Source organism: Castor canadensis, chromosome 3 (genome assembly GCF_047511655.1).
Source record: "Castor canadensis chromosome 3, mCasCan1.hap1v2, whole genome shotgun sequence".
NCBI classification, from domain to species: Eukaryota; Metazoa; Chordata; class Mammalia; order Rodentia; family Castoridae; genus Castor; species Castor canadensis.
This window is the reverse complement of record NC_133388.1, coordinates 60,138,258-60,154,743: the sequence shown is the minus strand read 5'-3', so window position 1 is coordinate 60,154,743 and position 16,486 is coordinate 60,138,258. Positions and strand designations below refer to the sequence as shown.

The 16,486-nt window shown below is 38.7% G+C and overlaps 2 protein-coding genes across 3 annotated transcripts in view; one reads left to right on the top strand and one right to left on the bottom strand.

Annotated features, from left to right (window-relative positions):
* Positions 1-235: 235 nt before the first annotated feature.
* Fkbp3 (FKBP prolyl isomerase 3) lies at positions 236-12,897 on the bottom strand. Its single transcript, XM_020181708.2, has 7 exons — positions 12,739-12,897; positions 9,525-9,626; positions 7,621-7,728; positions 4,130-4,265; positions 3,214-3,281; positions 1,813-1,910; positions 236-579 (listed from the first exon to the last, which is right to left on the bottom strand). Exons 1-7 carry the CDS (start codon positions 12,844-12,846, stop codon positions 525-527), a joined length of 675 nt encoding a protein of 224 aa, XP_020037297.1. The 5' UTR covers positions 12,847-12,897; the 3' UTR covers positions 236-524.
* A 1,284-nt stretch (positions 12,898-14,181) lies between these two features.
* Positions 14,182-16,486, top strand: part of Fancm (FA complementation group M) — a 58,011-nt gene continuing 55,706 nt past the window's right edge. For both annotated transcript variants that reach the window (XM_074068041.1, XM_074068040.1), the window contains exons 1-2: positions 14,182-14,838; positions 15,359-15,531. In XM_074068041.1, the coding sequence (XP_073924142.1) occupies positions 14,340-14,838; positions 15,359-15,531 (672 nt within the window). In that variant the 5' untranslated portion in view covers positions 14,182-14,339. The remainder of the gene's footprint in view (positions 14,839-15,358; positions 15,532-16,486) is intronic.

Genomic DNA, 16,486 nt, shown 5'->3' with positions numbered 1-16,486 from the left:
AAGATTTTAAGATGAGTATCCTTGGACTGAGGGAGTTGCTCAAGTGATAGAGCACCTGACTAGCAAGTGTGAGGCCCTGAATTCAAGTGTCAGTATCCTGGCAAAAAATTATTTAAAAAAGTATCATTTGCGAAGCTATCCAGACAATTTCATTATGAATTTTACTCCCTAGTTGGATGAATCCTGCCCATCTAATCAGAACATTAATACTGTAACACCAAACAAATCAGTCAAGTCAAGATAGCTGGTATGTTTTTATTGAGCCTTTCAGTTTACAACATGAGGTAAAAGGAAAAAGTTCTCCTTAACCAGTATTTTACACAGCTATGGTTAAATATTTTAAGACTTCAGGAGCTTTTACGGGAATTATGTTTCTTAAAAGTTGGTATCAAGTAAACAAATTTTAACTTAATTCCTTGAATTTGCCAGTTGACTCTTCCAATACCAATAGTAAGAAGCTCAGTTATATAAGTTTCAAGGCCAAGTTTTATCACTCTTGCTGTCTTTAAATATGAAGCAGTATTTCAATCAATATCCACTAATTCCACTTCAAAAATGAGTTTTGCATTTGGTGGAATTCTGTTGGAAAAGTCAAGGTAAGCTAAATTTGAAAATTCCTCTATCCCCAATAACATTAGCATAAAATTAGAATTATGTATTCTGGATATTACTAATTAACACCCAAAGGAAGAGATCTGTTTAGGTGTAATGGACTGTGCCTGTAATCCTGGCATCCATGAGGCTGAGGTAGGATTGAGAGTGCCTGGCCTACAAAGAGAGATGCTGTCTCAAGAGGTAGAGGAGGGAAAAGAAGAGCTTTGAACGTGATTCAGAGGCTAATTCATACTTGGCCTAGCACAGTTCCTAATAGTACCTTTAATGATAAACGAAATCATAACCTACTAGTAGAGGCTGTCTAGGTGAGTCTTAGTTTCAACTAGGATCCTCCTTACCAGGCAGGATGTCTTGCTAATGCTATGAAGTTAAGTCAGTTACTGAACCACTTGAACTACTTTATGAAGACTGCTACTCAGTACTCAAAAGTGGGGGTTGGGGTTTGGTCTTATGCTTCACATGAGAGAGAAGAAACTGTTGCTTAGCCATCTGCTTTTGATAAGCTAGCAACTATTACATTCCGAGATAAGTAATCTAACTGGGCCATAAGACAAGAATAAAATAGTTATAAATTACCTTCCCATTTATCTATTAGATTGGTCATTGTGTTGTTGATTTTTCTAAATGTTCACAAACTGAGTCTATCAGAGAAGTACTGTCATGAGTATTAGTAAACGTGGTCCTGTAGCCTTCGTTTCACAATTGGTAATCCCTTAAATTTTGACTACATATGTAGTTTCCTTAAGTGATACTATAGCACCCTACAGTTTGCTACTGTTGTTTGTATTTGACCTTGTAACTTCTTGAAGTAACCCCCCTTCAAACATCTCAGACTTGCTTCTTAAAGATTCAAGCTTAAAGCTCTGTATTTAAGGTCCCAAAAATTAAATGACTGGAGGCATGCCTCATGGCAGAACACTTGCCTAGCAATTACTGCTGGGCATGGAAATACATTCTTATAGTCTCAGCCTGCTCAAAAGGTTAAGGCAGGAGGATCACTTGAGGCCAGTCTGGGTAACACAGCAAGACCCCATCTCAAGGGGGTAAAAAAAAGTTTTGGGCACATAAGCATCAGAAAGCCACAAAGACTAGACTGGCTAGGATTTGTGACCTGGAGGCTAAGCTAGACAGAATCTTTCACAAGATCTTAAGTACTTTTGTTGTTCCTGTTGTTTTATGAAGGGGAAAAAAGGATACTTGGCATCAGGCTGTCCTTTTTTTCCATAAGCCCATTCTGGTTCAATCTCCAGTCGAGCCTTTTCTCCTTTACTCATAGTTAAGAGTGCTTCATCCCACTAAAGGTAAGAGCAAGGAAAAAAAAAAAAAATGCATGCATGATACCAGAATAGCAAACATTTTACAAAAGGCAAAGATCTTTTGAGTAAGGTAAAGCTAACTTTTCAAAAGAAATAATGGTTTCTGGGTTGCCTCTCTACTTTCCAAACTTGGATCTTAAAGATGGTATTATTTCTAATATCAGGTACTCTATTGAGATGCAACAATCACATAAAAGTCAATGGATAAAAATTTATCACATCTAGAAATGGAGAATGTGGTGGACTGCAAGAAATTCACTAGCATGCAAGTAAGTTGTAGAGTTAGGAAAATTATTCAGCTTGCTAAGTTGCTATCAACGTTGTATAAGCAGGAAGCAGTTGAAACTAGTGCTGTACTGAATTATTTTTTTCAGTTTTTGAGCTCAAACCCAGGCCTTTGCAGGTGCTCTTAACACTTAATCCCCTACTCTTCTAAACCTTCAGTTTCAAGATGTTTTGGGCTTTGGATATATAAGTCATTATCTTAGTACTTACAAAAGAGTGATTTGTTAAGAGTTTTTGTAAATGGTATTTAAGTGAATTTCAGATTTCAGTGTTTGATACTCTGAGTAATTAACAATTTAAAAGAAACAAAGGAAAACTATCTGCGTTGCTTTTATCTCCTTTTGTACTTTCATGGTCAGTACAGCTTAAGTCCAGATCCTTTTCCCAAAGTTTTCCTCTGTTATCTTTCACACATTTCAAAGAGTTTTTATAGAAACAAATTCCTCCGATGCTAGGCAAGTGCTCTACTACTTGAGCTATGTCCCTAGATTCCTATCATGCTTTCTGTGTATGTATTTCATATGTACCTTTTGTAAGGTTTCCTCTACCAAAGTTGGGCAACCCCTTACATGTATACCACCATATACCTTTAAATACAAAATAAAGGTATTTGTATATATTGCTTCAAAAACAAAACAAAAAAACTGAATACTTCAGTGACACGACAGCTATGTACTGTTTTACAAGAATTTTAAAGACAAATTTAGAGGGCAAAGTATACTTCTGACAAACTATTGCTTCATGGAAAATAATAAAAAGGTTAGACATGGAAGGAACTAATATTAGAATTCCTACTATTGTATGTCCTTTAAGTTATACCCCTTTAATCTTGTAACAACCCTGAGGTAGTACTCTTACAGATGGGGAAACTGAGAGATAGACCACTTGTGCCAGTTCAGCTGGCACCCAGTCTTAACTCCAACACATTCCTTATAGCCTCATATCCAAAGTAGCATGTTTCAGAATATCGACTGATTTATTAGCCATTCTTACTTACTCCTCTGATAACTTTACCTACTCCAACCTTAAAACTTAAAGGCTTGGCATTTTTCTTCTTCTTTGAACCTGTAAAACAGATTTTGCTTATAATTAATGATATACTTTAGTTCTTATTAAGAAATTAAACTCTAGTAGAAAGTGATTTAATTGCCTTCAGAATTGCAATATTATGTATTTGAAAAGAAACTAAGAAAGCCGGGTAAATTCGTCAAGAAAATTTTAAATGTAAAAGTAATTATGATCTAATAATTATAATGTTATGATGCTCTAACTGAAGGGTAGATGATTAGGACTTATACTTACAGAACTAAAATGGCATATTATTTTGCTTTTCATACTGAAATACTACAGTATTTTGGAACCTGCTGCTATGGTTTGAACATTGTTTTGCCCTACTGATACTCATGTTGAGGCTTGACTCCCAATGAGGCAGTGTTGAGAGGTGTTGGGGTCTGTAAATCACTGAGAGGGATTGATTCTTTTCTCACAGCAATGAGTTCTTGCTGGCACATCCGCCCCTCATTGTTTCTTATAACTGCTTTTCTTTCACACACTCCCACTTGCTTACTTTTCCACAAGTACAGACTAGCACATGGTCCTCAACAGAAGGCGAGTTCTGAAACTGTGAGTCAAACTAAATCTATTGCAGTGTTTTATAAATTACTCAGCAATAGAAAACGAACTAAGACAGACATTAACCTTAAAGTTTAGCTAAGCTTCCTCATTTTTTGCTTTCCAATCACCAAATGTTACTATAGCAAGCCAATAATCAGTGAACTGAAGACTTCTTACAAGTAAATCATAGGTATAGAAGACATGGAAGTGATAGCTAAGAGATACTGCCAATTGTTCATCTGTTTACAGATATTTTACAATGTCTTAAGCCAAAAAGATAAGATTACATTAAGACTTACTCGTTTGAATATTAGTATCAAAAACAGTACCATCCTGTAGTGTTCCTGTATACCAGCAATGAACAACATCTCCCTTTTTGGGAAAGTTGGTTTTATCTCCCTTCTTTAGAACAGATTTTGTATATTTTGGCGGGCCCTAAAAACAAACAGAAGCCAACATACATACAGTTATTAATTTATATCCTCTTAGAAAGATGACAGAGACTACTTAGAGCCAGCAGTGACCAAATTCAGGTCAGTTTGACAAATCTGATTAACTATTTTCCTGTATTCAACTTCTATGAATTAAAGAAACTACCTCATTTCAAGGATGTGATGAGAATACTTACACATCCATAATTTAATTTCAAATAACTTCCAACATCTTTGGAAACCAATATTCTTTCAGCAAAATTCTGTTAATTATTCAACAAACAAAAAAAATGAATTTTTTAGTCCCCAAAGTTAGAAATGTCATTGTTATTAAATTCTGAAGTTTGAGTTATTTAACACCAGTAATTGATATTTTTGTTAGATCCAATAAAAATGAATACACTGCTGGGCACCACTGGTTCTCGTTTATAATCCTAGCTGCTTTTGAGTCTGAGACTGGGAAGATCTGGTTCGAGGCCAGCCCTGGTAAGTAGTTCTTGAGATGGCATCTCCAACATAACCGGAGCAAAATGGACTAGAGGTGTGGCTCAGCAGTAGAGTGCCTGCTTTGCATGTGTGAGCCCTTAGTTCAAACCCCAATCCCACAGAAAAAAGAATGTACTGATGTCTGCATCTGAACATGAATATAAACTATCTAGAATCTTAGGGGAGAAAAAAGGTGGAGCAAATATGAAAGTATCTTCATCTAAACTTACCTAGTTTCTATGTTCAGAAATGGAGGAATATACATTATCCAAATTGGTTTTGGCACCTAAATTTCATAACAAGTAGAAGGAATGTGGCTGGATGTCAAGGATTTCAAATCTGTTTGGTTCCTGAGTTTGGAAAGCAAGTGATACAGTGTTTTCTTTTTTCTTCACTTTCACTTCCCTTAGTTCAAGATTTTTTCTTTCCAAAACTTGTAGGTAAAAAGTTCAATATCCCTGCAAATAGTATACCCCTTGACCAAACTCTAGCCAAACTCCTGAAAGCCCTCTTCTAGACAGAGGCCTCCGCCTTAGTGTATGAACACCTGAACAAGCACTAACACTTTCAAACAGCTCAAAGCCTTATCTCTAGATAAGCACCTGCCTGAAAAAAAGCCAATCACAAGAACTTTCTTCTAGCTAACACCTAAATATAGGGCCCCCATGTCTGAAGGAAGTTAGGAGCCTGACTTTGGTTAAGTGCCAGTGAGCAGACCCCATGGGTTTTATATAGATACCACTCCATTTCCTGTTTCTTTAAAGTTTTTACTTTCTTACCTCTGTTCATGTCCATGCTATTCCCCTCTCTATTTCTTCATTCTCCCTTTAAAAGGCCTCATCATCTGCACTCAAATCTGAATGGAAGTTAAGTTTTTCTCTATTATCAGTAGACTGAATAAAATCTATTTTCACCACTTTACTGTCTGGATGTCTTGCTTTATGCCTGTACTAGGCTGGACCACAATTGTATTTGGCTTCCTCAAGTAGCTGCAAGATGACAGAGGCACATGTCACCACACCAGCCACTGGCTGAGATGGGGACTCAAGATCTTGCTGCCTAGGCTATCTGTGAACCATGATCCTCCTAATCTTCACCATCCAAGTAGCTAGGATTATAGGTTTGAGCTGCCACTCTCAGCCTGGAGACACATTTTTAATTAACACAAAGACTAAGGAGAGATGCTCTGAAATTTAGTAAGTAGGGGTAGGGACGCTGCTAACATCAAACAGCCTAGGATAACCCCCAACAACAAAGAATTATTAATTAGCCAAAATGTCACTATCGCTTAGGTTGACAGACCTTAGAATATACTTGGTTTTTAAGAAATGATGAATCAAGCAAGGGAAATTACAAATGTTGAGGAGTAGCAAGAAACATGACATATTTAGCATGAATTTATATCATGTGTTTCTTCATAATATTTCCTCTACAGTACCAAAGCATGAACACAGAAAATAGACAACATGGATCAGTAAGGGACTAGACAAGAGGCTATGGAATCTAGGGTGTTAGGAAAACAGAGATAACATGTAATTGGGCTCAAGCTACCCAGTTAAGTGAAATGAAATGAGACGTCCTTTAAGAGACATGACAAAGAAAAGGAGAATCAAAGATTCACAGAACTTTTAAGCTGAGAAAGGAATGATTACAGCAATAGGTTTTGAAGTAAAAGGACTCTTACAAGATAACCTCGAAATCATGTCTAGCTCTTAGAAACTTGCCTTTTACTTATAACTGTTTAATCTCTTAATGATGTACTGTCTGCTTCCTAATACCACCCTTATTCTAATTTTCTGGGAGATTCACAGTTCTACTTAACTTGGTAGCTGATTAGTATTTATATAATATATAAAATATCAAACATTGTAAATAAATCAAAATTGCTTTATGTGTATTCATACCACAAATGCTAATTTGTGCTTTTCAACCACTGAGGAAAGTATTTGCAAAATTAGCCCTTTAAGCCAGATGCATATAATCCTAGTTGAGTAGGAGGCATTTGAGGAAGATGGATCACAGTTGGAAACCAGCCCCAGCAAACAGTTCAGGAGATATCTCAAAACCATCACAAGAAAGGGCTGGTGGAGTGGTTCAAGTGGGTAAGAGCACCTTACTAGTAAGCATGAAGACCTGACTTCAAACCCCAAGTCCCGCAAAAAAAAAAAAAATTAGCCCTTTAATCATATAAACATCTATAAATCTACACATGAATTTATACTAGGTCCATAATACCCAAATGTACATCTTCATTGAATAGCTGTACATCTCTGTAAGAACTAAAGATATATGCTGGAACTTTCAAACATGAGACTCTGAGTTCAAGCCTCAATACCAGAAAAAAACTAAAGATAGATTATAATCAATTCAACTTTCCTACAGCTGTTCTTAGGAGCTGTCTTTAGCTCCAAGACTTAACCATTTGCAAAAATCATTTTATCTGGTTCTTCATACTTTGTACTACAATATAAAACTTAGATTGGGAAAGATGACACAGACGAACCTGCTGGGGACACCATGTACATTTGCAAAAAGCTAAAAATAACTTTAAAACGGAAGTTTCTTTCACTCAGTCAAACTTGGCTATAGAATCACATCCTTAAAACAGCTTTGAAAGCTCAAAAGGTCTGGCAAGACATGGAGGCAATATTAAATAAAGTCAGAAGTATTTCATAGGATAGGTTACTAATTGTAAAGAACTACTTCTTTGGCATATTTCTATTTCAAGGATAGGGAGATAGTACACTCCAAGAGTTTAACTCAATGGAAGTGACCATATTCAACTACTACTCAGTTTAAAAAATTAGTACTATAAGTGCAAACACTATTTCTAAAATTCACATGTATAATAAGGCAATAAAATATACACAAACCTCATCCAGTGTCTCTTCAGATTTGGTTTCTTTGGGTTTATCTTCATTAAGCTTCACATTTTTCACTTGCTCAGACACTTTACTTATACTTTCAGTACCCTTGAAACGCTATTAAAGAAAAAGTTTTAACATCAATACTGAGGACAAGCTAAAAGGTAAGAAGGACTAGATTTTCAGCATCTCAGTTAAATGACCATCTGCCTGATGAACACAGGCTATGTAACTCAAATGCAAATAAATCATCCAAGGAATGACTAAGAAGGAAGAAACTTATGCATTTTAAAATGAATGCCTCTCATACCATCTCACAATATAAATCCTGAAAGAAGAATCATAAACATTAAAAAAGCCAACTCAGAGTTGAAAATATGAATACTGTTCACAAAATTCCTTAGTAACGATTTTTTTTCTGGGGAAGATGATCATATCATACTGATCAAATATTGTAGAATTAAAAAAAATGCTTTTCTAAAGGATTAGTTTAAATCTGAACCAGTCTTTAAATTCTTTAATGAAATGGAACTTACTGTCGCCATAAAACATGTTCTATGCAGTAAATATGCTTAAGTAATATGGTAATACCAACTGACCTAATGGATTTATGACTTAAAAATTTGTTGTCTCCATATGATAAAAGCAAGAACACAAGGGAGGGGTGAGGATAGGTAAGACACCTAAAAAACTAGCTAGCATTTGTTGCCCTTAACGCAGAGAAACTAAAGCAGATACCTTAAAAGCAACTGAGGCCAATAGGAAAAGGGGACCAGGAACTAGAGAAAAGGTTAGATCAAAAAGAATTAACCTAGAAGGTAACATACATGCACAGGAAATTAATGTGAGTCAACTCCCTGTATAGCTATCCTTATCTCAACCAGGAACACTTGTTCCTTCCTATTATTGCTTATACTCTCTCTTCAACAAAATTAGAGATAAGGGCAAAATAGTTTATGCTGGGTATTGAGGGGGCGGAGGGGGTGGGGGCAGGGGGGAGAAATGACCCAAGCCTTGTATGCACATATGAATAATAAAACAACAAAAAAAAATTTGTTGTCTCAGGCGAGGTAGTTCATGCCTGTAATCCTAGCTACTCAGAAGGCTGAGATTCGGAAGACTGTAGTTTAAGGCCAGTCAGAAAAAGCCTGGCATAGTGTGTCTGTCATTCAAGCTATGGCACGAAGTGTTTAAAAAGAAGGATGAGCAGGGTGCCGCCAGTGGCATATGCTTGTAATCCTAGCTTCTCAGGAGGTAGCGATCAGGAGGATCACAGTTTGAAGCCACCAGGCAAACAGTTGTGAGATCCAATCTCAAAAAAGCCTTTACAAAAGGCTGGTAGAGTGGCTCAAGGTGTAGACCCTGAGATCAAACCCCAATACCACACACACAAAGAAAAAGGATGGCAGTAAAGGCCACCCTGTGCAAAAAAAAAGAGACCATTATGTCCTAAGAAAAAATAGTTTTAACTAGAGTGGACTGGCAGAGTGGCTAAAGTAGCAGAGCACCTGCCTAGCAAGTGTGAGACCCTGAGATTATACCCCAGTACCACCACCAATAATAATAATAACCAGAGCAAAAAGGGGACATGATTCAAGTGGTAGAGCACCTGCCTAGCAAGCAGAAGACATTTCACTCCCGTACTACCAAAAAAAAAAAGAAAAAATTTTTTTATCTAAATTTAAGCTATTAGGAAATTATTTATAAAAATCTAGTCCCTTTCAAAACACCAAAACATTTTTCCACACTGCAGATTAGTCTTGTTAAATTTGACAGTTGGCAATTAGGATTACAGTTAAGAAAAATTATAGGTGGAAAAACTCCAAATTCTGCGAATAAACCCTTTTAAAATGTCTTTTAGGAAATAAAATTTGTAACAGGATGTCCTGCTAATAGAATGCATGAATACTCACCTTACTTTCAAAAAGATGGTTATAGGCTGTAACCAAATGGTCCTTATTGGCTGTCTTGGCTACATTTTTAATGTTTCCTAATAATTTATGCTCTGCAAGAAACTATAAAAAAAAAAGATAATTAGTTAACATAATTTCCCCTAAGTAAAAATAGCTTAAAATTAGAAAATGGAGCCTGGAGTTATGGTGCACTCCTGTCATCTTAGTTATTAGGGAAGCTGAGGCAGGAGGATCCTTTGAGCCCAGGAGTTCAAGGCCAGCCTACACACAGCAAAACCCCATCTCAAAAGCAAAAACTTAAAAAATAACCTTTTTATGTTAGCTGTTATGTTTTCAGTAGTACTAACGAACATTTATATATACTACTTCATTAAAAAGTATTTAAAAATCAGATATTTATGATATTTCATAAAGGCTATGATTGTAGTATTATGTAGGAGTGACAGTGGTTCATCCTAATGGTTTTTATATCACTCAACTCACAGAAAAGAACATTTATACAACAAGCACTCAAGAAGCAGCTGCTCATGGCAGAAGACTACTTGGCACTGCCCTTGAGAACCTCCAGCCATGGTTGTCATGGCTATCTTGATCTATCTATAACCCACAGTCTGCTAAGAATAGTGCATGGACTGTGGAGTCATATTTTCTGGGTTAAAATTCTAGTTATCTGACCCTAGACAAGGGACCAAACTTTCCTAAAGACTCAGTTTCCATACTTGCAGTGGAAGATTAATAACAGCATCTATGTCATAGGGTTGCTATAAGGATAATGATCCATTTAATGCATTTAGCATAGAGCCTGTCACAAAGTAGGAAATATTAGTTATTATTATTGATAAAATATTTAACAACTTGGGGTATTTTCTGTCAAATATGATTGTAGGTTGACAGATGGGCTCCAAAATACTACTGCAATATCAAAGAACTCAGGAAGCTAAGGCAGGAGGATCAGAAGTTTGAGGTCAGCCTAGGCTACAAAGCAAGTCCCTGTCTCAAAAAGAAAAAAGACTAGGCAATAGTGGCTCACACCTGTACTGTAATCCTACTTAGGAGATTGAGACTGGGAGGATCAAGATTCAAAGCCAGCCTCAGGAAATAGTTTGCAAGACCCTATCAAAATAACCAGTCAAAATGCACTGGAGGTGTTGCTCTCAAGTGGTAGAGTGAACACTTGAGTTCAAACCCCAGTTTTACCTGAAAAAAAAAAAAAGTAATATGTCCATGTCATTCATGTAACATGAGAATTTTAACGACTTAATTTTTCTCTTATTTCATTCTATTTCCTTTCCTGCCTTGTCCTTGCTGGAATCATTTTGTTACTTTCTCCAAACTGTCTTTTTAGCTGGGTGCTGATAGCTCATGCCCTTAATTCTAGTTGTTTGGGAGGCAGAGATCAGGAGGATCCAGGTTTGAAGCCAGCCTGGGCAAATAGTTCACAAGACCCTATCTCAGAAAAATCCTTCACCAAAAAGGGCTGGTAGAGTTGACTCAAGTAGTAGAATGCTTGCCTAGCAAGCATGAGGTCCTGAGTTCCACCCCTACTGCAAAACAACAAAAAAAAAACCATGTCCTTTGGCATCACTACTCCATCCCTCTCCCCTCTGCTTTTTCTCTCCTCCTCTTACAGAAATATTCCAAATTAATAAAGGCTGATTGGCAAAAGGAGATAAAAGCTGATTATACAGAACTAATCAATTGTTTTAGCATTCTTTTAAGCTCTTAGCAAGGTTCCAGAAAAATGTCTACGATATAAACATCTCGGTATCTTCTGATCAATAAAATAATAGCCATTAAATATTGATTTATGTGAAACATTTAAATGATTAGTGTTATAAAAATATGATAATCCAAGTCTCTTGGAATTGTCCCACTCTGGCTAGTTTTAACATTACATTCTATACTGAAACAATTTGCTAAGAATTTAGTTAAGTACAGTATTAACATTAAATGTTAAGTGATTTGCCTGCTCTATTCTGTTGTTTCAGTTGTTTCAGTTGAAATACATATTTACTTAAGAGAAAATAATTGGAATAAAATGGTACAAGATTCCTGATGAAGGGTCATTTTCACCCAGGTATCCCCAAACTCTGAAGATAGGTTTTCCTATATATGTTATATAAATATTTGCTGAATTAGATACTGAAGCCAGGAAAATTATGCAAGTGGAAGTTGGGGAGTTCTTGCGTCTCCTATTCAAGACCCTCCTAAATGAAAATAAAATAATACCCCTTCAAAAGAACCCAGAAATAATCTTCCTAAAAGCAATAAACTTATGACTGTAAAACACAGGTTTAAGTATGTAAGTGATCACTGGAGAAGAGAATATGCATATGATTACTATTAAAAAAATAACAATTTAGAATTATAGAAATAATATTTGATATTTTGGTATTTCAGAATTTTAGAAACTACATGCACGCTACAGCTTCTGTTTCTTAGTGGAGGATACTCTGTGCACAACAAACTACAATAGTTCTGCAGTAAAGTTATGAACGATCTTCATTTCTGAAGGACAAAAAAGTCAGGTCTGACAAAAATAACTTGTGACTACAGACGGGTGGTTAAGATGGAGACTGCTGAAAAACCGCAGGGCGTACATAAAAACCAATGTAAACAAATTTCTTGATCCGACTGTTTATAACAATGCGAGACCACTGTACTCCAATGCATTATGTGACGCCCCTAAGAATAAGGGTAAGAAAGATCATTTAAAGGGTTAATATTTTTCAAGTTTTAATAAAAGTCAAGCTACAATGATTGGGTTTTTGAAAAATCAGTCGGATTCACATCCGAATAGTAGACTGGAGAGAAATGCAAGTTGCATATATCCCTTCCGTACCCCTAGTAGCCAGCCCTCTGCTCCCGGGGTCTCATCCATACCCCTATTTCTCGACCCCGACTTGAGCCCTCGAGATATCCGGGTTTCTTTTTCCGTCCCTTCACCTCCCTCCCTCAAGGATCCCCTATCGGTTGTAATTCTGCGATCGCAGCCCGCAAGCTGCGGGAGAAAAGGCCGATCCCCACGCAGAAGCAAGGGCGGCCCAAGGGGCGGGAGCGCGGCTCGGAGCACACGGGCCGCTCTGGCCTTCCCTGCCGCAGGCCGCCGAGGACGAGGGCGGGGGCACGGAGGAATTCGGGATGTATGGGCATCTACGGGGGGGTGAGGTGTCCCTCAGCCGCACCAGCCCGGCCGCCCAGCCGCCTCTGGTACCGAATCTGAACCGTGATCCTGCAGAAACTTGATAATGTCCTTCTTGGGCAGCTGCTCGCTGCGCAGCTGTTCTACGGTCCACGCCCGCTGTGGAACGGCGGCCGCCATCTTCCCCCGCTGCCGCTGCCTCACTGAGCCGGCCCGCCGCAGTTGGCCACCGCCCCGCCCCTGGGGCGTGGCTTAGATCTCTGCACTGAACTTGAGGGGCGGGGTCGCTGCGCTACCTAGCAGGATTGGGGCCTGTACTTGAGTGACGTTAAGACTGTGCAATGAGGGCTACTTTGTTGAGTCGGTGTGAAAAACCTGTGGCGCGCAGGCTGACTGCGCATTAGACAGGAAGCCTACTACGTTTAGTTGGAACCTGTGTGGGGCGACCTCTGACTGTGGTGGTAATGACCAGCCATTAGCCATCTTGTTCGTTATGGTCTGCTGTGCCTGCCAAAGTCCAATCCAAAGCCTATGTAAAGAAAACAACAGCATTCAGACTCTTACTTTCATTTTATCTAGTTCATTCTCGAATTGACTCAGGCCTTGTCCATCAGAACAACCAATGTCCTGCTATCTCCCTTTTTAAAGCTCACACAAATCAAACTTAAATGCACACGCCCCTCAACAAAACAAAAAACGAGCAGTTTGCCTGAAAGCAAGTTTAGAAACTTATAAAGAAGCTACACTCAGGATGCTGCTTTCTGATGCTTAGGTATTATTCTTCAATATACGAGGGAAAGAATTTTACCTTACTCGTCATCCACTTTAGAGTGAAGAAGCCAGGAATTGTATCCAAGTTGCATATCCAACTTGCATAGAATAATTGCAAACCGACAACTGCCGCTCTATGTAATGATGCAGCAGCGCCCACCTGCAATCCTTCATTGGGGAGGCTGAGACAGGAGGAACGCATGTCCCAGGCCAGCCAGGGCTACATTAGCGAGAACCTGTCTCAAACAAGCAAAAAACAAAGCTCTGATGATGGTACATGGAGATGCCTTTTAATTATTTGGTTTAATTTTCTTATGAATAATAGGCCACATTCATTTTCCTTTAGACAATAAAATATGAAAATTATGGGTTGCTGCTCCTAACAGTGAAAAAACCTTGGCATTTTTTTTCTCCGATTAGATGGAGAAATAAGATGTGTTATTTAGATCTGTCCACACACTTTTCACCTAATCTCTAGATTTAAATGCTCAATAATTTTAAGATCACAAAATGATGGGTTTTGTCTCTGTCTTAAGCTCATTTATTTCATAATTGTAAGCGGTATCACTTTAGCAGTGACGCCCAGACACATGATTGGAAGCGGAACTCAAATCAAAAGTAGATGGTCTTTTAATAAAAAAGAATCGCGATGGGGACCAAATTTAGAGTTACTCCTTAATTATGCAGAGCGTTTCCGGGAGGCCGCAAAGGTTTCCGGCAAGCCAGCCAATCATATTCCCGAGGCAAACTCAGTAGAGGCATTTTCAACTGGAAGAATTGCCTGCAGTCCCGCCCTTTGGTATCAGTTTTGTGCTAAGGAAACCGATGGGGGGTCGGGGCCGCGGCGGTTGTGCGCAGTGGATGCCCAAGCCCAAGCAAAGTTTTTGGGGATTGTCGGCCTAATGAGCGGACGGCAAAGAACGCTTTTCCAGACGTGGGGCTCGAGCCTTTCCCGATCCTCCAAGGCCCCGCGCAGCAGCTCCGGCGCTCAGGGTCCGGGCAGCTCCCAGGCATGTCTGCCTGCGGCGGCTGCGGCTCAGCCCGAGGCAGACGATGATGTGCTGCTGGTCGCGGTGTACGAGGCTGAGCAGCAGCTGAGTCTCAAGAATGGCGGTTTCTGCACTTCGGCGGGCGCCCTGTGGATTTATCCGACCAATTGCCCAGTGCGAGACTACCAGCTGCACATCTCCCGGACAGCCCTGTTCTGCAACACACTGGTGTGTCTGCCCACCGGACTGGGAAAGACTTTTATTGCCGCCGTGGTCATGTACAATTTCTACCGCTGGTTCCCCTCCGGCAAGGTGGTTTTTATGGCCCCCACGAAACCCTTGGTGACCCAGCAGATCGAGGCTTGCTACCAGGTGATGGGTATTCCACAGTGCCACATGGCCGAAATGACAGGTATCTCAGAAAGAATCAGTTCATTTGCAATTGTGAGCTAGATTCCTAGGAGAGAACGTGTTCTGGTGGAAATAGTGTTACAGGAACTCCTGAGTCATGTGGAATAGTTCTCAAACCCAAATATGCTTATCTTTCATTCTCTACCATAAAACACCCTCATTTATAGCAAGTCCATAGATGCATTTTTTAGTTTAACCTTCAGAGATTCCCTGTAGCTTGTCAGAGTGTTCTGAAGCAATTTTTTATGTATACCTCTCAGATAACTGGACGTGTTTCCTAGCATTCTTCCCAAGAAGGATTTCCCACTGAAGATTATGACCTTCTATAGGAATTATCTGAGGACAATCTAATTGTCTTGGATAAAAGCAACTTTGACATTTGGGCAACATCAGAGGTGTAAAATGTAACATTCCAATGAATTGTCAAACTGTTCTCTACTTAAGCAGAGTGCCAGAGCATATATGCATTCTGAAAGTAACAGTCTAAAGTTTAGAATGTGGGCTGTCACTTTAATTCACAGGTTCTACTCAAGCTTTCACCAGGAAGGAAATCTGGTGCAGTAAGAGAGTCCTTTTTCTTACACCTCAGGTCATGGTAAATGACCTTACTAGAGGAGCATGTCCTGCTTCTGATATAAAATGCCTAGTTATTGATGAAGCTCATAAGGCTCTTGGAAACTATGCATATTGCCAGGTAAGAATTTTGTTAAATGGTGTTATATTAATGGGTACCCATATTGTTAAGGGGCATTTTGGGGGTTAATTATTACTGACGGAAGATATTGATGGTATTTTTAGAAAAAGCCTTGCATTTATTATTGTAGAATAGATTCAAATCAGTGTCTCTGCTGCCCTATTCTTCCTCCCTTTTCCCTCCTTCTTTCCCTCCCTCCCTCCTCTTGTTTTTAATTTAACAAGACCAGTAGTGTTAGATGTAGATCATAAGAGCCTGTCATGGTTGAGGCAATGTTTTAAAGAAGGATATAGTGGAGTTTGGGAACTAAGTTAATAATGCAAAGATTGGTACTGGGTATATAGTGCCATTCCTTGGCAGCTGGTTAAGATAATACTTAACTGTCAGTGTTATAAGGATTAAATGACATAATGTATGCAGCATACCTAACAGTGCCCTACTGTTGAGTACTATATGGATATAAAGTACAAGGATGGAAGCAGTGGTATCTACTTGAGAAGTTATTCATCTCTTTCCACTAATTGGAAATGATCTTCTCTTCTAATTCCCTCTTCTATAGGGGACTGCCTTTTGTACTCTACTTAAGAATCAAGACATGAAATATGTACTTTATACTTATTAGTTTGAATGTATTTTGTAGGCCATAGGTGATATAAGTGGTAGAGACTCATTAAAAATGTGTAGCTGGTGTAATAATTAAGATTTAAGAGATTAGAGTGGAGAAGGAAGCAGGGTATCTAATGGAGAAGGAAGCAGGGTATCTAATGAGGGATGGGAAGAATGCAGGGTGACTCCCAGGTTTCTGACTTGAAAAACTTGTGAAGGTGTGAGAGCTCTGAAGACAGAGCATATTTGGAGGAAAGTGGAAAGCAGTTGAGTGCCCTTCTTAATGTGTTAAGTTTAGAGGAGCCTTTAAAAAAATTTTTTTTTGAGACAAGTTCTGTATTGTAGCCCA

Excerpts from the sequence above, each read along its gene's own strand:
- Fkbp3 (XM_020181708.2), bottom strand. The coding sequence starts at position 12,846 with ATGGCGGCCGCCGTTCCACAGCGGGCGTGGACCGTAGAACAGCTGCGC. Across the intron at positions 9,627-12,738 it reads AGGATCACGGTTCAGATTCG|TTTCTTGCAGAGCATAAATT; the intron begins GTACCAGAGGCG and ends TTTTTTTTATAG. Across the intron at positions 4,266-7,620 it reads CTGAAGAGACACTGGATGAG|GGCCCGCCAAAATATACAAA; the intron begins GTTTGTGTATAT and ends GTTTGTTTTTAG.